Source organism: Cinclus cinclus, chromosome 9 (assembly GCF_963662255.1).
Source record: "Cinclus cinclus chromosome 9, bCinCin1.1, whole genome shotgun sequence".
NCBI lineage: Eukaryota > Metazoa > Chordata > Aves > Passeriformes > Cinclidae > Cinclus > Cinclus cinclus.
In genome coordinates, this window is record NC_085054.1 from 24,411,480 (window position 1) to 24,432,369 (window position 20,890).

At 35.8% G+C, this 20,890-nt stretch overlaps 1 protein-coding gene across 1 annotated transcript in view; it reads right to left on the minus strand.

Annotated features, from left to right (window-relative positions):
• Positions 1-20,890, minus strand: part of LRP1B (LDL receptor related protein 1B) — a 290,652-nt gene that overhangs the window by 52,690 nt on the left and 217,072 nt on the right. Inside the window, exons 61-72 of the mRNA XM_062498644.1 lie at positions 19,967-20,083; positions 19,684-19,803; positions 17,290-17,409; positions 11,655-11,771; positions 7,728-7,834; positions 6,916-7,045; positions 5,820-5,926; positions 5,368-5,500; positions 1,987-2,109; positions 1,413-1,535; positions 1,026-1,163; positions 394-528 (exon numbers count right to left, since the gene is read on the minus strand). Of these exons, the coding sequence (XP_062354628.1) occupies positions 394-528; positions 1,026-1,163; positions 1,413-1,535; positions 1,987-2,109; positions 5,368-5,500; positions 5,820-5,926; positions 6,916-7,045; positions 7,728-7,834; positions 11,655-11,771; positions 17,290-17,409; positions 19,684-19,803; positions 19,967-20,083 (1,470 nt within the window). The remainder of the gene's footprint in view (positions 1-393; positions 529-1,025; positions 1,164-1,412; positions 1,536-1,986; positions 2,110-5,367; positions 5,501-5,819; positions 5,927-6,915; positions 7,046-7,727; positions 7,835-11,654; positions 11,772-17,289; positions 17,410-19,683; positions 19,804-19,966; positions 20,084-20,890) is intronic.

The window sequence follows — 20,890 nt, forward strand, 5'->3', positions numbered from 1 at the left end:
GCCTCAACACTAATGTTAAATAATCTACCAGACCTAAAAAAAAAAATCTATTTACTACTTAAATTATTTAATAGCCTGACTTGAACCTTTTGACATTCATGACTAATGTTAAATCTTTGATAACCTCTCCAGGTAAAATATAATTCCTTTCTGTGCGGATTTTTTTTTTTTGTTTGGTTGGTTGGTTTTGGTTATTTTGGGGGGGATTTTTTTTTTTTTTACTTTCTTATTCTCATAGCTATCAAACAGCTTTTACTCTGCAGTTAAAAAAAAAAAAAAAACGAACATGAGATGTATCTCCTTCTCAGAAGGAGAAAATTGACTACACAGAAAATTGACTACAAAATTGACTTTTAGTACTTTACAACAAAGGAAGATGGAAAATATCTGTACCTTCACATTGTCTATTCCTCCTGTTTCTCTGAAATCCAGGTTTACACTGACACAAAAGGGATGATTTTGTTTGATTACAGAACGCATCATCTCCACAAGGATTCACATTATCTTCGCATGTATATTCAGCAACACCTAAACATAAGCAAAATGTCTAAAAAAACCCCTAATTTGTTTAAAGTGTTAAAAGTGAGAACTAAAGTAACAACAACAAATTCATCTTCCTGTTTAAAGAGCATCAGGTACATTTTTAACAAATAATTGACATTACAATGTTTATCTACATCTGCATAATTTTATTTTATGCAATGACAGTATTTAACTGAGATATATTTCCCATCAAGAATTTAATACTATATTTTTTCTTGTTGCAAATATGAAACAAAATACAATCAACTCATACTAAAATTTCACAAAAAACCTCACAACTACACCTAAAAACCTCTACAACTTGAATTGCTATAAAATTTGACTTCGTCTTGTGATACAGAATTCCATCAATTCTTAACTCAAAAAGGAACTATGTTAAGCTAAGTTCTGTATTGTTCAATAGGTCTTGCACAGATGAATGTCTGGATTAATTGTTTCTTTTCTGCTTCAATCAAGAAAACAGATCTTGCCACCCAACTCACTTATTTTGCAGTCTTGCTCATCTGAGCCATCTCCACAGTCATCAAACCAATCGCACTGCAGCTCCATGGGAATGCATTTCTTGTCATTGCAAGCAAACTCGTCTTTTTTACATGGTCTGGCTTTATACGTGATTTTATCTACATAATTACAGATTAATAAGACAAAAATGAATCAGTATTCAAGATTCTCAGATTGTTTTAGACACATACAAATGGGAATGACCGCGAAGCGTTAAGTAACTGGAAATTATTTCAAGCTTAATTTCTTTCAGTTTCAAATTCTGATTTGCTAACCTCCAGTGAAGCTTCACTGAAGGACAAGCAGATCTGCGGAACAAAGTTTGCCTTCAAGGTGTTTTCTCTGATCTGAAAGGTAATATCACCTACCACAGTGATCTTCATCCGAGTTATCACCACAGTCATCGACGTCATTGCAAATCTGCTCGGGCCGCAGACAAACCCTGTTGTTTCTACATCTGTACGGCCTCGTCGGAGGGCAGGGAAACTTCACTGCACACCAAAGAAAAGAATCAGATGTTACCCAGCTATAAATCCTTTTTTAATGACACATCAAAGCCAGATATATGTTGGTGCTCTCTCGTTTTGAGATTTTTTTGTGATAAGGGTGATTCACATCTTTTTTGGAGAACCGGCAAATATGGCAGAAAAAAAGCAAAAGAAGTAGGAAGTGTAATGATGTTCAGTATTACATCATACTAGGACCTTTCTTCCTCCCTCTGTGGGTTTCTTACAGAAAAGTTTCATCTCTCAAAAATAGCAAGTATCAAATATCTAAAATTACATGAAAAGCAGTAACAATAGAAAACTATATCATACATTTCAAGCTTATCTTCTAAAAGTAAAACAAAATTTAAGACACACATGCCTTTATATATTTGTGCATCTTAAATGTCAGTCTTGGTTTATTACACAAAACACTCTGAAAAATAGAATGCCATACCACACATTTCAGCAACTTCATCAGAGTTATCTCCACAGTCATCCTCACCATCACAAACCCAAAAATGTAGTTTGCAGAGGGAATTGTTGCACAAAAATTCATCAGCTCTACATATATTTCCCCCTGGGAAGATGAAAAGATGACAGAAAAACAAAAAGGCAGGGAAACAAAAAGACAAAAGAATGTCAGTTTTTGATAAAACCACTACAACCACTTATCACATACTATTTGCAGAGAGTAACTAAGGCAGCATAACTAAATGTTCAGATCCCTAAGGAACAGGTTGGAGAGGCAGAGGAATACTCACTCAAAAATCTCTTCCTTGACCAAGCACTTCTTGTTCCTGGCTGCTAGCTGGGAATTACCAAATGAGTGACCAGCTGGGCATGCTCCATCTGCATTTAGCCAGCAGATGTTTGAACTCCCTGCCCGCAGCTCTTTTTGGTGATGCAGCCTCTCAGCAAAGGCTGGGCTGGTCCATCAGTAATTTTGGGCCATCAGAGAATGATAATAACAGAACAGGGCCAAACATGTGAAAAGCCACTTCAGTCCAGGTTTGTTTCACACAAATGTCTGATCCTGTGCTTACTGCTACTCCATTCTCTGAGTCAGTCAGAGACAAAGTGATTACAGCCCATCAGCCATGAGGCAGCACCTTTCTCTTCTCCTGAGGGACAACAGGCTTGGCCAGGTTTGTAAAATCCCCACCACCTCTAAATACTGTATCTGGGAAAGGTCCAGCCGTGTGGGCACAGAAGAGATAAAATTAAGTGACCTCTGACAGGATCTTCCTCTCTATAACTTCTGAAATGCCTCATCAGGATATCTACTGAACACAGAAAGCAGCAAGAATAAAATCTTCCATCTGCTCTGAATCATCTAACATAAAGGAACATGGGGTGAGGGAAAATGTTTTAGGGCAGAGTGCTCTCAGGCTTTAAAAAACAGTTCAAGGTGGATTCAGTTTTAATATGTGTCATGGTAAGCAAGAATTTGTTTCCCAATTCTGAGTAAATTTTATCACTACCAATCAACAATGTTCTGGAAAGTTCTTGCAATTAATTTCCTATAAAACATTTTTTTTTTGGTAACTGGAAAATCCAGTTTCCTGAGAGCAGTGGAGCATAAAAGAAGTAAAGCTGTGTACCTGCAGGGGAGGAAACAATGCCATTTCATATAATGCCAAAGCTCTCACTGCGGCTTACCTCAATCCATTACACCCATTCTAAGAGCTAGAGCAGCCTTCAGTGGCTTTTTTCTCGTTCATTCAGTACCCGGTTCACCCTGTTCACACCTCATTAAAATCAACAGAATGCTTTCTTTTGTTATAAAGGTTCAGAATGGCTGAACTTCTTTCCCCCCACAAAACACATTTCCATGAAATGCCCATTGCATACAAGGATGTTTGAACTCTCACACTATGCTACCAGGTATAATTTTCTCCCATGATAAATACAACTTATGAACATTAACACCAATATCCTGTATAATTATCCAAGGAAAATATATAAAATTCAAGTACTCTTAATGATGAAAAACATGAATCCAAATAATAGTGTGTGCAATCACAATACGACCATCATTCTAGTTTACTAAGATTGAAGAGAGTTATTTTTGTAAATATGCACAGTGGGCCACAGATAAATACTATGGATATTATTCTAGAATGCTGTAGAATAAAACTCCATTGGTGTTTGCTGTATTTCCAAAGATGAAAAAAATTAGTTATCAGTGAGATAAACTGCCATTTGTTTCATATGATTGCTCTGCCTGTCATAATTCCTTTATAAAATAGATTTCTGCAACAGAATCATAATTGTGACATAAATACAAAGTATGAGAGCAATAACCAACTAGGAATAGGCTTCTGATTCTATTATAAGCAATTTTCAGTTCACAGAAGCTCCATTATGCTAGCCGAAGAATAATGTGGGCATCAGATAAAATAAGTGTGTTACTATTTACTTACACTTCATTGGGTTTTAAAGAGATACAGCCCAGATACTTTAAAAGCAATTTTACAATGGACTAGATGGTTATTATTTAGTTAGTTAGTTTTAACTTTGTTATCTGTCTTCTTGCACCTAAACATCTCTGGAATATTCTCCACATTCTCTGGATTTTTGGGTTTCTCTTTCAAACTTAGTCATCCCCACATGATGTGGTGGGGGATTTTTTTGGTTTGTTTGGGGTTTTTTTTTAATTTTTTCTCTTTAGTCTTAAGTATAGTGCAATAGACTTAAAACAAGGAAAGGATAATTTACTGCATTTGCCTCAGAGATGATTATTATCACATATAACTGTACTTCATTATGCTTTGAATTTATGCACTGAACATGTGACTGTAGATGGCTAACACACAGAACTACCCACTTAAAGACAAAGAAAGAAAAAAAATCCTGGACAAAAACCCAAGAAGATGAACAAATGTTATCTAAAATTATTCCTTAGAAAAAAAAAACTTATTTAATTTCACTTAGAAGAGAGGCTGGTGAGGAATGTGGAGCTCGGGGGCAGCCTGGGCTGCAGTGGCCATGGAGTGGGGGAGTGCAAGACCTTTAAGGCTGCAAGGAGAGTGCAGAGCAAGCTCCCTACACTGGGCTCCAGGACAGCACCCTTTGGCTTCTCCAGGATCTGCTTGGGAAAGCCCTGGAAGGAAGAGGGGCCCAGCATAGCCTGGTTGGTAGCCAAGCATCACCTCATCCAAACCCAGCAGTGATGTACCCCGACAAAGAGCTAGTCAAAATGTGCCAGAAGGACTCTGTGGATGAACAAGTTGCTCCTGGACAATAACAAAAAAGAAGGTGAAGCACTGGCACAGGTTGCCCAGAGAAGCTTGGGATGCCCATCCCTGGAAGTGTCCAGGGCCAGGCTGGATGGGGCTCGGAGCAGCCCGGGACAGTGGAAAAAGCACATGGCAGGGGGCTGGAGCTGGATGAATTTTAAGGTCTCTTCCAATCCAAAGTGTTCTACGATTCTCTGAAACAAACACAAACCTGGGCTCTTAAGATGACTTATATAACAACTGTTCATTATATCACACAGCTGTGTAATTTATTGTGAATGGCTTTGTAATTTATTGTGGCCTAGAAAAGTTTAAATTAGCCAGATTTACTGCTGATTTCCTTGATGAAAAAGAATATGCTTCCAGTAACAACATGACCTTTGCATCACTGGGGAGGGAAACAGAAAGGAGAACAAGTCATAAACAACCTAAGTTTTGCTTATTCCTGCAGATCACTTGTGGAGCTGCTGTACTGTCTTTGTCAGAAGAGGTCACACAACTTTCCTTTCTCACCTCATAATGGCCAGGGTACCACTAACTTGCAATGTGTGTGCTCATAAAAGCCCAATAAAGTTTTTTAGAGAAGTGTTTCTTGCCTTGGTCACAGTTTTCTTCATCACTGCCATCCACACAGTCATGGATCCCATCACAAAGCCATCGCACAGGGATACAGTAGGCCTTGTTTTTGCACCGGAACTGATCTTCTTTACATTCTGCTACACAATCCATCTGTGTGAACACACACATGAGCTATGGATTAATGAAAGACAGCAACAACAGCTTGTCCATGCTGCCAGGAGGGAGCAGACCCTGATGGAAACCTCCCCAGAGCCATGCTTGGGGTTTGACTTGGAGAAAACAAATTTCTGCACTCCAAAACCCGTCCACAGAGCACAGAAACATACAGTCAGGTAATCTGACAGTACTCAAAGATGCAAGAAAACTATTTGCCCTTTCAATTATTTAGAGACCTAAAAAAATTACAATAAAATCACATCAGGAAAAAAAAAAAAACCAAACCCCAAATCACCAGGAATGTGTCAGGTACCTCATCAGATCCATCAGCGCAGTCGAACTCCCCGTTGCATTTCAAAGATGCAGAAATGCAGCCTCCACTTGCACACACGTACTCACTTGAAGAGCAGGTTGGAGATGCTGGTTACAGACACGTATTTTAGCATTAAGAAAAAGACAGTTTATGAATAAATTGATTTCTAATTTAAAGTTTTCTTCTGGCTAATATAGGGAGCAAACTTGTGTCTAAGCACTTTTGCAAATGACAATAAAATATTTGACAAATCTGAATTGTGGCATCCTAAATAAATTGTATAATGACAGTGAAAAGGCAATTGTGTTTTTCCACTCAGAAGTTTAATTTTGTTTTCTCCTTATGCTTGGTAACAAAGGCAACTGCACACATGCATATATTCAGAGAATGAGTATATTTTAAAAATTGTATTCCTTAAAATGGGTTTAGAGTTTAGCTAAATGTAGGTAATTTATAACTGAATAAGCTAATTTTTTGGAAACTACTTGTTTTGGAAAGTAGACATTATTAAAACTAAAACCATAAATATTAAGCAGGATATTTTAATATAAAGGTGGATATTTTCGGTTGTACTGTATATCAGGAGAGTTTTGTCATAGGCTTTTATCAGTTGCACCTAACTTACAAAAAATTTAGAAAAATTCATGCAAAAATAAACTGTATTTCCCAAGAAAGAAAAAAAATAAATGAAAATAAAACCAAGAATAATTTAGTAGATAAAAATCTTTGCATAAGTACTATTAAACTTTGATAGATGACCACAAAACATTTCAAGACACACCAAGATTTACTGATGTTTTCAAAGCAGAATTTTATATGTTGAGTATTTATTATCAAATGACAATTAAAAATATTTGAATTAAATACCTATGCCACAACAAGCTTCACTCTGTAGAGTTGTACATAAGTAGGGATTTCAAAACATCAGTAGGAAAACACAATGATGCAAACTAAACAGTTAAATTATTTCAGCTTCTTTTGCACTTTCTAGCTGCTACTAGTGCCCAAGAAATCCTGATTTGATGAGTTATATTCTTCCTCCACTCTGATTTACTCCTGGCTTCATTTTATATTTCAGCATTATTTAAAACAGTACCTGGTTCACAGTTTTTCTCATCATCCCCAAGTTTGCAGTCCTCGTGACCATCACATTTCCATTTTGCTGAGATGCACTGGCCATTGGAGCACTGGAACTGATCCCTGGAACAGCCTGTTTCACAATACCTCTGGTACAAAAGAACCAATAAACAAGATCATGAGTTCAGTATAAACACTGGTAAATATGCAGCTGGTGACAGAAGTTACAGCCCATAAATCTACATGTTATGAATTATGTAGCAATTAAAGTCTTGTGAAATGAAATACATTTGTGGCTATGATTCAAACCGGTGGCTCACACCCACTAAATAGCTGGGGAATACCTGAGGTCCAGTAATGACAGGAAAGGAGAAGGGAAAAAAGGAGAAGAAAAAAAAGAACAAAAAACTAGCAAAGTATTATCCAGTGAGCTTCTGACTGTTCTTCCAAAAAAATCTCTGAAACCGAACCAGTGCTGTGTGTAAAAAGAATGGTTTCTCAATCAGGACACAAAGTATTTCCACGATGGGAAGATGTTCAATTCATTGCTGGGACAAGAGGATATAGAATACTCTTAAACTTTATTTGATTTATTTGCACACTCTCTTTTTAGAATAATTACATCAAGAGGTTTGGTTTTAATTTATTTTTAATAAATGTAATTTTTAATTTAATTAAATAATTTAATTTGTTATAATTATATTAGTATACATGGATTCACATGTAGAGTTCCCACTGCTGTCTTTCAGAATATTTCTACGGAGGAATCATTCTCCAACAATATAAAACTACTAATTCTCTAAAGAAATACATTTTCTGTAAAATGCCTACCTCATCTGAGCCATCTGCACAGTCATAGTCTCCATCACACCAGAATCTTGCTGAAACACAGTCTCCATTTGCACAAGGAAAGTCTTTCAAAGTGCATGTTTGAGGCTCTGAAGAAAGAAAAGAAACAACTCTAGGTTTATTAGCATGTCCTTTAAATATTTTACACATAAACCCTCCCTAATCGATCAATGAATAAATATGAAAAACTCAAAACAACTAGCTTGCAAACGATAAGAAGTGGTTTTCTGTGGGATTTTATTCCACAACATCTTTTAATTACATTTCATTGACATATAGTAAATTAGTAATGGAAATACTTTCATTACTTTCATACATTTCAGTTATATCAAATTTCCTTGCAAAATAACATGATGTTGAGTACATATATATATATTTTATGGATTTCAACACACGTATGTCACTGGAGGGTTTGTGAGATACGTACCAGAGACCAAATCCAGTGCAAGTAGAACTAAGCAGATTTCTGACTTTCTGACTTTTCAACTAGGCACAAATTTTAATTTTGAAGTTGTAGCAAAGTAATTTTAGAAGCATATCTACAGCAATTACATCCATTCTCCAGAAACAGAAACTGCTATATTTCAGCAATCAAAGGCTGGCATTTATGTGGACTCAGATTACATGCACACTAACTCTTTCTTTTGTTGTTTTTTTTTTTTTTGTTTTTGTTTTTCAAAGCATAAGCTTTAGCAAATCCCTGATGTTTCAACAAGCCAAGAAGGAGAATTTCACGATGTGATAAAATACATGAAGGAAATACTTTGTGGGAAAAGTATTTCACAAGCAAAACAGCCAACCAACCAAACAACCAAAGGAACCTTTTTTTTTTTTTTTAATATTGATTGGAAAAATACAAGCAAATGCTTTTGCTATACTGCTAACAAATTATTTATGAGCAGAGATTTGATGCTGGAAAAATATACACGAAGAGCTAAGTACTCAATTCTCTGTTTGCAAGAAATATTTCTTCTGCTGCTGGGATCCAGCTCTGTGATTTACATATGAACACAGAAAAGTACTTTTCTACCAGCGCTCAGATTGTTGGAAAGGAGTAAGTATTAATAAAAAGCAGTATTAAAGGAATAAGCATTAATAGAGTCCTGGATAACCCATGAAGGACAGCATTCTTTCGCTTCTGCTTTACCAAAACACTAAAACTCCTTCCCAGGAAAAGAATTTGGGATACAAACTTATCCCACAACAAAATTAACTAATTTGTTTGCTTGGCAATTTCTAGAAGCAACAAAAGAGCAACAGGAAGAACTTGTAACAACACTAATATTTTTACACTGATTGAATTAATGTCTTGCTCCAACATCATTATGTTTGCTTTGCTTCAATGTTTACTGTACCTTATATTTTCTTCAATCACATTAAATTAAAAAAAGTCACTGGTGCCTTATTTTTAGCAGGAATAAGATAGGTTAGATAGATAGAATAAGATTATTCCTCAAGAATTTTCCTTTTTTGGAGCTTCCTGAAAGAAGAAACACTATTTTTGCACTAATTAAAAAAATAAAAAATCCAAATAAACTCTGAAAGCCAATTCTCTCTCCAGACAGACATTACCTCAGAAGAGTTAAGAATGTATCCTACATTTCCTATTATGTACCAATATCCATGCTAATAACTCTTTTTTCACAGTGTCCAAGTATAGTTAAAAACAACACACTGTAAGACAAATACAGCTAAACAATGAAGTCCTAATGGGCACAATGATTTGCATGGCAGCACTAATAATTTTTCACACACATACAGGGTTTTTTTTTTAACATGTATTGTTTCACTTATGATAGAGAAGAATTAATTATTTTGCATGTGAAGAAACTATATAGAAAAGTGTAAATGCTTGAGCTGAATTTCTATAATTCAGTGAATTCATTGTACATTCTTGAAAGACAACTCCTTTTCTGATATAGTTCCCTGACAGCCCTTTGTATATTATATTCATGGATGCCATGAACAATTTATCTCACTCTGCAATGTAACATATTTTGTCAAATGCTTTTGAAGTTCTAATTTAATATATATTTGTTTCATTACACTTTATTCTATAAGTGGCTTGATGGGCTATAAAAATTTTATAGAACTATTTCAAACAGCAGAACAGTATTATGTACTGTCCCAGTGCTTCCAAGATTTTGGATTTTAAAACTGTGACAGCCTATGGTGCTTAATTTAAACACCAGAATCTACAGCTAGAATTTAAATATGCATTTGACAAGCAAAAGTAAATTTAAAAAAAAACTAACACTCTTTCATTTAATTCACCTTCTATATCTGGGCACTCTCCACTCACTAATTCCATCCATTACAATTAATTACAGATTTTTTTATCTTCAGGTCTAGAGAGCAATCAAGGACTGAACGTATAACTTAGTTATTGATACGGACACAAAGTTGGCTAACTTAATATTATTTTTAAACTTCAGATTACTTCTCTCTCATTATTTGAACTTTTTCATATCACTTTGTAGCATGATGATCTCAACTTTAAGGAAGGGAAGTATTACTTCTGTGTCATATAACATGGCTAATTCCAAATATGATACTCAACACTTATTTTACAAACAGCAATAATATTTTGTTGAAGTTTGTTTTGTTGCCTTTTTTTTTTTCAGTTTCTCAACAGACTGCCCAGTCCTGTAGATTAACACCACCACAGCAAAACTATGGCTCTCTAATTGATTCCAATGAGAAAAAAAGAACATAAAATAATTTCTTGCTACTTGCAATACAGAAAACTGACAGTAATAATCAATTCCTAAGTAAAATCTCCCACAAAACTAAGAAAAGTTTTTGTGTGCCAACACCCCTGGGGTACAACAACAAAAGACTCTGAATATTTACTGAGCCACATGACATTTTCGCTTTTTTATGCAACACTTGAATATGAAAACCAGAGCACTGCTGTTTGCAGTAATAAAACTCACAACATTTTCAAATGCAGGTAGTAATTACCATGCAGACAAATCCACTTTAACCTCCCAAGCTGAATGAGACACTCTGTGCCTACGGGCACCACATCCTGAACTGGAGAAAGGGGCAGCAGCATTTACTCAGCACCAAAAATTCTTATTTATTAAGCTTTCTAGATGATCACCTTGAAGATACTAAACACACACTCATGACATACAATCAGGAATGTGTAATTAAGATGATGTGCAAGAAAAAGATATCAACTCTATGCATTTCTGAGTAAAAAGGAAAAGAATAAAACCACAGCAATTATCAAGAGAAGGCACTTCAGAGCTGTTTAGGGAATGTCCATCTTGAAATATTTTATAAAGACTGTAATTATTTCATAAAAACATTACAGATTTTTCCTTTCTTCCTGAGAACCAGATGGAAATTAACTCCCTGAAAGTGGCATTACAGAGCTTTACTAGGTCTTCAGGTTCCTCATGGGCAGGAGAGAATTGAGTAACTCAGCTACTTTGAATAACTATCTACCTCTCAATGCAATTAAATGCTATAGCAATTGACTTCTCAATATGAAACAAGGCAAATCATCTCGGGAACAGAATGAATATAATGAGCAGGTAGTGTTTGATCAAAATTCCTGTTAACAAACACTTACCACTTTACCTCTGAATATTGTTTATGATTCTTTTTCAGAAACAAAAAAATGTGAAATGTACCTAACTTACAAAGATAAAACTAATTGTAGTATTTATTTTTAATTCACCAGATGATTGAACAGTTGGAGGTCAGGCATTTTTTCATAGCTGATACAGCCCTTTGCAAGTGTGAACAAAATTGAAACATTACAGCAAAGGACATTTTCATTTGTGGTCAACTGATTTTCAGCAGATCAGAGGGTGTTTTATCAAAATTCAAAAGTTTCCTCTTGCACACTGCTATCCTGTCTCTGTTCTAACAAGGACTGAGGTAAAAGTTACTTACTACAGTTTTCTTCATCAGAATTATCTCCACAATCATTCTGGCTGTCACATCTCCAGTGATCTGGAATGCAGTTGTTGTTTTTGCACTGGAATTCATGAGGTCCACAAGTTTTTTTATCTGCAATTAAGGTGAATAATATTTACAGTATTGCAAAGAATCAATAGGGAGAGACTCCCACTAAATTATGTGATAACTTTACTGGATACATTTAAGAATGAGCAACCATAATATTTGAAGTGTTACTTTCAGGAATAATTTATTTCTCATAAGTCTTTAATCTTCTATTTATACATTCACACCTTAATTTGTTGAAATTAAAATAGGCAGTGTGTAAACTGTCATATAAAGTTAAGAAATATAAACTTCAGAAGGGGTCACAAGAGAGGGTATTAGTGCACTGAATCTCAAGGACTGAATTAACTTTTCCTAGAATTTATGTCTAAGATTGCTCTAAAAGAGCTCAGATCACAGTAAACCATTAGAATACTGATTTTAAAAATATACAAAATACCTATCTCTCTGAAGTTATTTTTACATGAAATAATTTAGGACAGAAAATTTTACACTTTGATTTAAATTTTTACCTACTGATGGACTGGACATTACTCATAGGAGGTAAAACATCACAAAGCCTTTATTGCCAAACTGAGGGAAATTTCCTTCATGTTGTATCTTTTCAATAAGCTTTTCTTTTTACAGAGGAGTATTGGAAGCAAAGCCTTTTAGAGATACATGAACACACTGAACTCCTCCAGCACGAAGGAGCTGCCTCAGTGTTTTCTGTGAGCAATCCTTGAATAGTTTGTTCAGCTTCTAAGGACTGTGATGAAATGAAGTAAATTATAAAGTTATCAGTGACATTTTCGTTGGGGCAAAAAAAAAAAAAAAAAAAAAAAAAAAAAGAAAAAGTTTGCTTTGTAAAAGCCTCAATGACATATTTAAAATTACATGTCACTGTGATATTGCACTAGAAAATTTTTAAATTTCCGTTAGGCAAAGTCATAACATGTCAGAGCAGCTTCACTCTGCTCTCATGGCAACCCATGGGCTGCTAATGACTGACAGAAAAAACCCATTCCTCTGCTGCTGAACCACAAATCAGAGGTGTTAATTTGATGTCATGGGCCAAACTGCTGCATTTTCTCTGCTGTTTTAGGTGTGGCTCTGGAACCAGACTGATAAAACTATCAGGAGTATCAGGAGTATCAGGATTGGTGTTGGAGCTCAGTTGTGTGCACTCAAAATCTGGTCACTGCAATTCTGCCTTTAATGTTTGTTCCTTATTCTCTGCCAATGTCACAATTGTAAGAAGTTTTCTGCCAAAGTATTTTTTCCATTATATTTTTCAATATTACAGTCTGTAATACTTCGATCATGATATTTCAAATACTTTCACTGGAAAATGGTTAAAAATACTTAGCATTACAAAACATAAAAATATTCCTCCCAATCTTATGACACCCTTGTATTTTCATTCTGTAGCTCTGCAAAGGATAAAGTTCCAAACCTGAAATCCATCCTATGTTTATTAAAATACTTCCAGTAAAGTCTGCAATCTCCCACTAGAGTATTTGCCCACAAAATGAGTAGTAACACTAATGACAGATAACACCACAGCAACATATAAATATTCTGTTTCCTTCCACATTCAGCAGAAATACCAAGATCTGATCAGTAATACACAGAAGCCAGAGACGACACCCATTCATTTCAGTTACCTGAACATGCAATATATCTTTTCTTAATCTTCATAAAAAAACTGTTTAGTTCTCAAGCATGCTAAATCCATTTTGTAGCATTTCCTTTTCTACAAATGTGAAGAAAAATCTAGATTTTTTAAAAATTTATCCAACCTTAACCTCTAGTTGCTACTTGAATGTTAGTCTTTCTCTTCATACTCTCTTCCTACCATACATAAAGCAATATAAATTTTTTTAATACAAAATATTTTGCGTGTTTGAAAGGCTCTCCCATCTTCACCAATGTGAAAAGTTTCTTTTTCTTTTGGGTTGAATGATCTTGTGTAACAGCTTACTGCTGACAGTGTCTTACAAACCAGATTTGCTTGTCTTTTATTTCTTTCTTCACATTAATGAAAACTGAGGAAAACACTGGGATAGCAGAACAAAAAGGAAAATTTGGGAAAGTTGCATAACAATTATCTGATCTTTGAGAAGGATGGATTCATTCACCTCAAAGGAAACAGTGCTTGACCTTATTTTTTGGGAACTGTGGAACCATGAAAAGCACACAGGGCCCGCACACATTCTCTAATCTCTGCCTTCAACACTAAATTGCTTTCTCATTTCTCTTAAAATGAGACCACCTTAAAGTGTGAAAGTTCAGATGGAAATGGTGCAGAGGCAAAGAAGCAAGCGCTGATAACTCTATTTTCATATTGCTCTCTAAAAATTGTTATTAAGAGATTCTCTGACCCACTGTAACAGGCACAGCCCTCCCTTAGAAATGTGTGATCGCCTGAGGTAGCTGCTGGTGGGTTGGCGTTCACTTTTTTGTGCATACTGAACGAGGATTCAATTTTAGAAAGGCTTGTCAGTGAGCATGAGGAAAACAGGACGAAGGCTTAAATGGGGAAACAAAAACAAAACAAGGCAAAAATATGCACCCTAAAAGCACATTGATTCAAGTATGAATCCCAGTGAATGAAATCACTCTGTGTGCATTGCTCTTCTTTGGGGATTTTAAGTCCATAGATTTTCATGTGTGTGCATTTGTGTGAGTGGGCTAAAATCCAAAGCCAAAAGGAATTTGCTTTTGATCCAGGATCAGCTGGCTGTCCTAGGGCTAGGCAGGCTTTCACCCATGCTGGATACAGGAAATTATAAGCCTGTTGCAGGAAGTTTAAGTTTATATAATGCATCCTTCAAGTGCCTCAAAGAAAATATTCTTTGTCATCAGGAAAAAAGCCTGATTTATTACTTTCACAGCTAAAAATATTTAAAAAGTAAGAAGGCAGAAAGCAGTCATGCCAATGTTGACACATCAGGAAAAATAAAGACCTGAAACACATATAACCTTTAAAGGATACTATAAAATCATTTTTCCAAGACCACACACAGCTTTCTTCAGATTCTAACTCAAACCGGTCCATTTTGATGTAAAACTTCAAAGTGTGAGCAAGGATTAGCATCATCTAATGGCTGTCTTTAATTGCTTGGACAGTTAGCACTAATTAACTGTACCTCCTGTACTCTGAGAAACACCAAACACTCCCAAAGAAACACACGTTTCCTCATTCTACCTCAGCTGGCTGAGCTGGAAAGCAACCACAGAAGACTAAATACATTTACACTGCTTCCAGCAAATGCACTCAGTGCAGTACCTCCAACAACACACAGCAGCAGAAGTTCGCTAAGCAAAATACATATGGCTGTGCAGCACCCAAGCAAAACCAGATTATTTTACACAAGTTTTGCATTGCAGGCATTTTTGAAATGAACTCGAAACAATAACAAATTAGTGTTACATCAACATATGCAGATACTTTTTATACTCAGCCTGCAGCTTTAGAATTTAATTCTATCAAACTTTGTCCATAAAAATAACAATCTTTAGCTTGAAAAACAAATGCAAAAGATCAAACTGTGTTGACACTACTGCCATTGTAAGGTCATTTAACCATATTTCAAATACTAAAAATATGGAAAACTTCAAAATGTGTTTAAACACACCCTGTTCTTGTCAAGGCTTAGCTGTTCCATGTGTGCTCAGCTGAGTTTGGCACAGAAATTGTGACTATGGATAAACTATTCTGTCTCCTCCAACACAAAAACCAAGAGCAATGTATGCAGCCAGGAGATTAAAAATAAAGATGTGGGTGTTTTTTCAGGGAAGTGTTTGGTTAAACTGTGGAATACCTCGCTGCAGCATGTTGTGAAAACTTCACAAAGGCAAAAAGAGAGTGAAATCTATGATGAGTTATTGTATACAGAGACATATTTGGCTGACAATATCTCTGATTCTCAAATTGTTAGATGATGGAAGGGTATCCCAGGGAAGTTTGCTCAGATATTCCTCCCTAGACACTCACTACCAGAGACAGGACAAAAGTCAAGTCTCAGACATGAGCCAACACCTCCAGCTTTATACGTTGTGATTTAAAAACCTGATGATCTTGGGATTGCACACATTGCTTCTCTATACTTTTTTAGTCATTAGAGTAGTTTTTATTCTTTCTATTGTAAAATGATAGCTCAGAGTGAATTACTTATTTTAAACACAATTTTTCCTATTTACTATCAGTTTTATTTCTTTTTTCTCTTAAAAAAAAAAAAGAATAAATTGTGACCTGAGGATATTACTAGATTAATTGTGTTACGACCCTTCTTGCCACAACAGTTGGGTGTGCACAGGCTGGCCAAAATGTGAATCCACAATTTGGAAGTTTGGAATGCTGTCCCAATTGGAAAGCCACAGCATGTTGGAGATCCAGGTGATGTGGAATGGTGGAGAAAGTAGCTGTGACATAAATCAGAAAGTGAGCAGGGCAGGGCTGCTTCAATAACAGCCCAGAAGTGGATATGAATTTTCATCTCCTTTTTTATTCACTGTTCCTTCAAGACAATTGATTCCTTGGACTGTAAACTTCTCACCAGTAGATAGGAATAATTATTTTGCCCATCCTGGCAATTCAAACAATGATCTTGGCTTTTTAGTGTTGAGCAAGTTCATTTTTCCAGGCATATTTGCCACCTTCAGCATTCTTATATATGCTCATGTGTCAATTATTTGAAACACATCCATGGAAAAGCAGCTCAGAGCTTTGCCCTTGACTGTAGCCTGTAGTTTTGTTACTTTCTTGTCCCAGAGATAAACTTGTCCAGACACAGGTGTTTCATCAAACCATTCACTGGTGCATGGATGAATAATGGTGAGAGCTTTAAATGTTCCATATTTATCTTGCTCTCTTCTACCTCAGAGCATTTTTTTTGGGGTATTTTCCTTGATAGACCAGTCTTGGAAGTTTCACAAGTGTTTCTGCACATGGTTAGTGTGTGTCTCACATTGACATCCATCTTCAGGGATTTTCCAGCAGTACTGACCCACTTACTCTCTCTCTGATTGTCTGTGATCCATTCCCCAGGCAGAATATTTACATTTATTATTTTCTCTAATTGCAACAATAAGATCTGACTTGTAACTCCCTGGAGCTCACAGAGACAAGTTGGCCACATCAAGTTAGAAACTGTTCTGAACCTTTCTATATCATCTGTCTTAAATACCAGGATTTGCAAATTATTGTATTTTCACTATTTATGACCTTCAGCAGCAATAAAGTGCAGACTGAACTGACAAAAAATGGATAACACTGACAGAAAAATAAAGAATGTCACCATATCCTGTGACAGCCACTACATTCTGTGCCACTTCTATGATTCTGAATGCCAAATGAGAGCCTCATTTGCAGCTCCTGCCAATAAAGAAGTGGTACAACAGGAATTTTATGAACTACTCATACAAAGATTGCCATTTAGTAAGAACTGGATGAGCCAGAGAGGTTCCAGATTGGTATTATCAAACACTGAAAGAGGACATAAAAAGTGGGATGATTATTTCCTTTTGCTAAAAAAATTTCAAGCCACAGCAACAGATTCAGAACTATTGGCATACTCACCACAGTTTGCTTCATCTGACCCATCTGCACAATCTGGGTCCTCATCACACACCCACAGCTTGGAAATGCAGTGTTTGGTAGTTTTACACTGGAAGTGGTCTGGAGAGCAACTGTTTTCAGCTTTAAAGAAAAGAATTCCAGATCAAAATTAGAAATTTCTGCTAATATTTAAAACACGTGTTTTACAGAAAGTAAATATTAAGGATCCAAGAATCAGAAATTGGGTGTCTCCAGCATAATTTATATAATATCTGTAAGAAAAAAACATTCAGGTTTATACTGTTTATAATTTTGTCATTTTATTATTTATTGTTTTATATAAACATTAAGAGAAAACAAATATAATAAAGTTTCTATTGTGATATTCTTTTAACATACTTACTATTGATAGAATCAAATCACTTTAGCAAAAGTCAGACAAGTTCTTTTCCTTCACTTTCTAAAATGCCTGTTATAAATTCTGAATCAATTTATAATACTAAGGTAGCTCTGGATGTTTTGATCAAAAATGGAATCAAAATTATGCATGATTTCTGTGAAATTCTCTGCTCTATCAAACTGGGTAAATGTTGAAAAAAGCTTGACATATCACTTTATCAGTTTAGAACAACAATTTTTGAATGAATCTTGCAGCAAGAAAAGAGGCAAAGATGCAGCTGAGCTTTCAGCCTATTCTTTAAGGATGCTCTAAGTCAAACTGCATTAACCTTAGAACAGCCATTTAAAAAAGCCAGATCTTCAGTGCACACACATGGTTCTAGATGTTCTTTAGAGATAAGTATATGTACGCTAAATAATTTTAAACTGAATTGACCATCAGGGGAAAACAGGAAACCTTTGATAAAAGTTTTCCCACATTAATGTCAGTCCCCTTTACCTCAGGAATTCTGTAGTGCTTTTTAAAAAACTTTCCTACCCCTGTTGAAAAACAATTTGTTCCCTGATATTATCATTCTTGTTTCTTGGGTTTGGCAAGATGAAAAATTTTAGGTTTGCTAAAAGTTGGTTTCTTGTTATTACTTTCAGTGTCATATTTCCACAGACCTGGGTATGTTCCCAACTGTGCTACAACAAATAATTCTGATCCTCACCAGGGGATTTCACAGGGCTTTACGAGAAAGATGCGCACAATGACCTTCATTGCACATGAGGAAAGCCTTCAGTGTGAAATGTGACTTTGAAAACGTCACCTGGTCAGCAAAGCAGAACAGTGGCAGAGATAAAAAATGAGTATTTTATGTATCCCAGACTGGTGACATTAGAGTGAGAGAGAATCTCACCTGTTACTTGTCCTGGGCCAGGACCTCAAGTCAATGTGAACTCACAGTCCCTTAACTGTAGACTCTGCTGCTCTGATTTAACTTTGCCAGATACACCTCAAGGTTTTTGGGAGCCTTCCATATAGCATGTGCAGTTCTTCTCAAGGGAAAAAAAAAAGTAATCTCCCTTATCTCTCACAGGAGTTTACCTGATCCTCTTAATCAGTTTTTAAAGAAACCCAACGTGCAAACCAACATGAAATGTTTTCAGCAACACTTGTATTTACATCTCTCCTGAGCAGTTTGGAAGACAGCCATTAAACATGGCCATCAACAAAACCTTTCTATCCTTAGCAACCCTTCTCCCCTTGGAGAAGGATTTGTTCTTTGCAGAAATGCAGCACATGCAAACCTTGAGAAAGCTGATCCAGAACAAGCAGCTCAGATCAGCAGCAGATTTGAGCAGTGAAATCAGTAAAAGACAGAGCTACATTTCAAGGCAGCCCTAGCATCTTTGTTACAAAATGATCAAAGACACAAACTTACTCAACAAATTTCCATTATAAATCTGAAAATATTTTCTCCACCTGTATCTAAGAAAAGTGAAAATACATGTATGAACAGTTGCACTAAAAGCTGAGCAAAAGGAAATCCAGTTGCATAGACAAATTAATGAAATCTCCAGAGAAATGGGAACAGAAAAGGTTAAAAAAAAATCAATGAAAGAAAAAGGATGTAGAAGGAGGTTTGGATGTACAGCTTTTCCAACAAGAGATTCTGAAAAACATTTTTTTCCACTGAAATATATTGCTGCAAGGCATAGCAGATGAACACCTTGGGAAGATGAGTCCTTTGTGAGGTGGTTAAGAGTCAAATACGTGTTTTAACCTCAGTCAAAAACCCAATTAAATTCCTGAAATTGTTTATACCCCTCTCTTCTTTGCAATGACTTTAAATTTGGAGTTAATAAATGGCATTTTAGCTTTTTCTTTTGTTTCTTCTCATTGCACACAGTCCTGTGAATGAACTGTTTGCATGTTCTCAAATTGTTTCAGAGAGAAGACATTTTCAGTGTTTTACTCCAGTTTCCTGTTTAAAACCAGCTACAGAGCAAAATTCTCCAAGCATAACTTACGACAGTCTCTTTCATCTTCTTCATCACCACAGTCATCCTGGCCATTGCATCTCAGATTTATTGGGATACACTTCTGGTTCTTTGTACACTTGAATTGCCCCGACAGACACACATGCGTGTCTGCAAATTAAAAGAAAATAAACATAAGTTAAAATAATTAAAAGTTTAAAAGATTCAAAACTTCAAAGGTCATGAAGAAAAATGTTTTTTGACAGAGTGTGAAACATGACATTTAAACCAGTTTGGCCTGTTTCTGAAGCCTGCAGTGCATACAAGCACCTACCACAGTTCAGTTCATCAGAATTGTCCCCACAGTCGTTCTCTCCATCACAGATAAAGGCTGGAAGAGCACAAAGCCCAGTGCCACACTGGAAACGTCCTGGCTGACATCTGAATTCCGCTGGGAAAAGACAAAACTGCTTATGAAAACTACTAGAGGAATGGTTAAAGTCTCACTATTGCTGTTCTTACTCTATGGACTAATCAAAAATACCTATAAACTTGTATTTCCTTTATAATCTCAATATATTAGTAATTACATGGTACACGTATGATTGCAAGACTAATTTCAAAGTCTGATATCTTTAATTTGTGCAGCTCTAGTTACAGTGCTAATGACACAGAGTGAGAACCCCCTGCAGGTTGAAGCTTACCAAAGGCTCAACTGAGACCTGCAATTTCAGATCTAAATGCTTGAGTTCAAGCCTGCTTTTAAGATACTCCTTATCCCACTGTAATTCTGTTACCCAAGAAAGGCCTAACATTGTTCCTTCTCCAGCCACTGTCATTAGAGGCAATGAGCAATTATGTACCTCTATAGTAATATTATATACAAATGTAGAGTAGCTTAAAATAAAAACTTAAGTAGAATTATTGCATGTGTAGAATTTGCTTCAGAGGCCTCTGCAGCAGGAAAAGAGAACTAATTACAAAATTGTAAAAATAGGGGTGAGGGATTTCAACAGAAAAAAAATCAAATTAACTGTTAATTAACCAGAAGATTGTAGAACACATAGAACAATTTTTTTCAAGTATAAGCTTAAGGGAGGAGAAAGCAAGGATCACAGGGAGAACATCGTTGTTGCTCAGAAAGCTGCATTAAATAATAATGTGTATCTAAACTTCCGTAACTGCAACAAAACACAAGCAAATGTGATTAGAATCTCACATTTTCAGTACACAGGAAAAAAGCCCAAATGAACCTGTT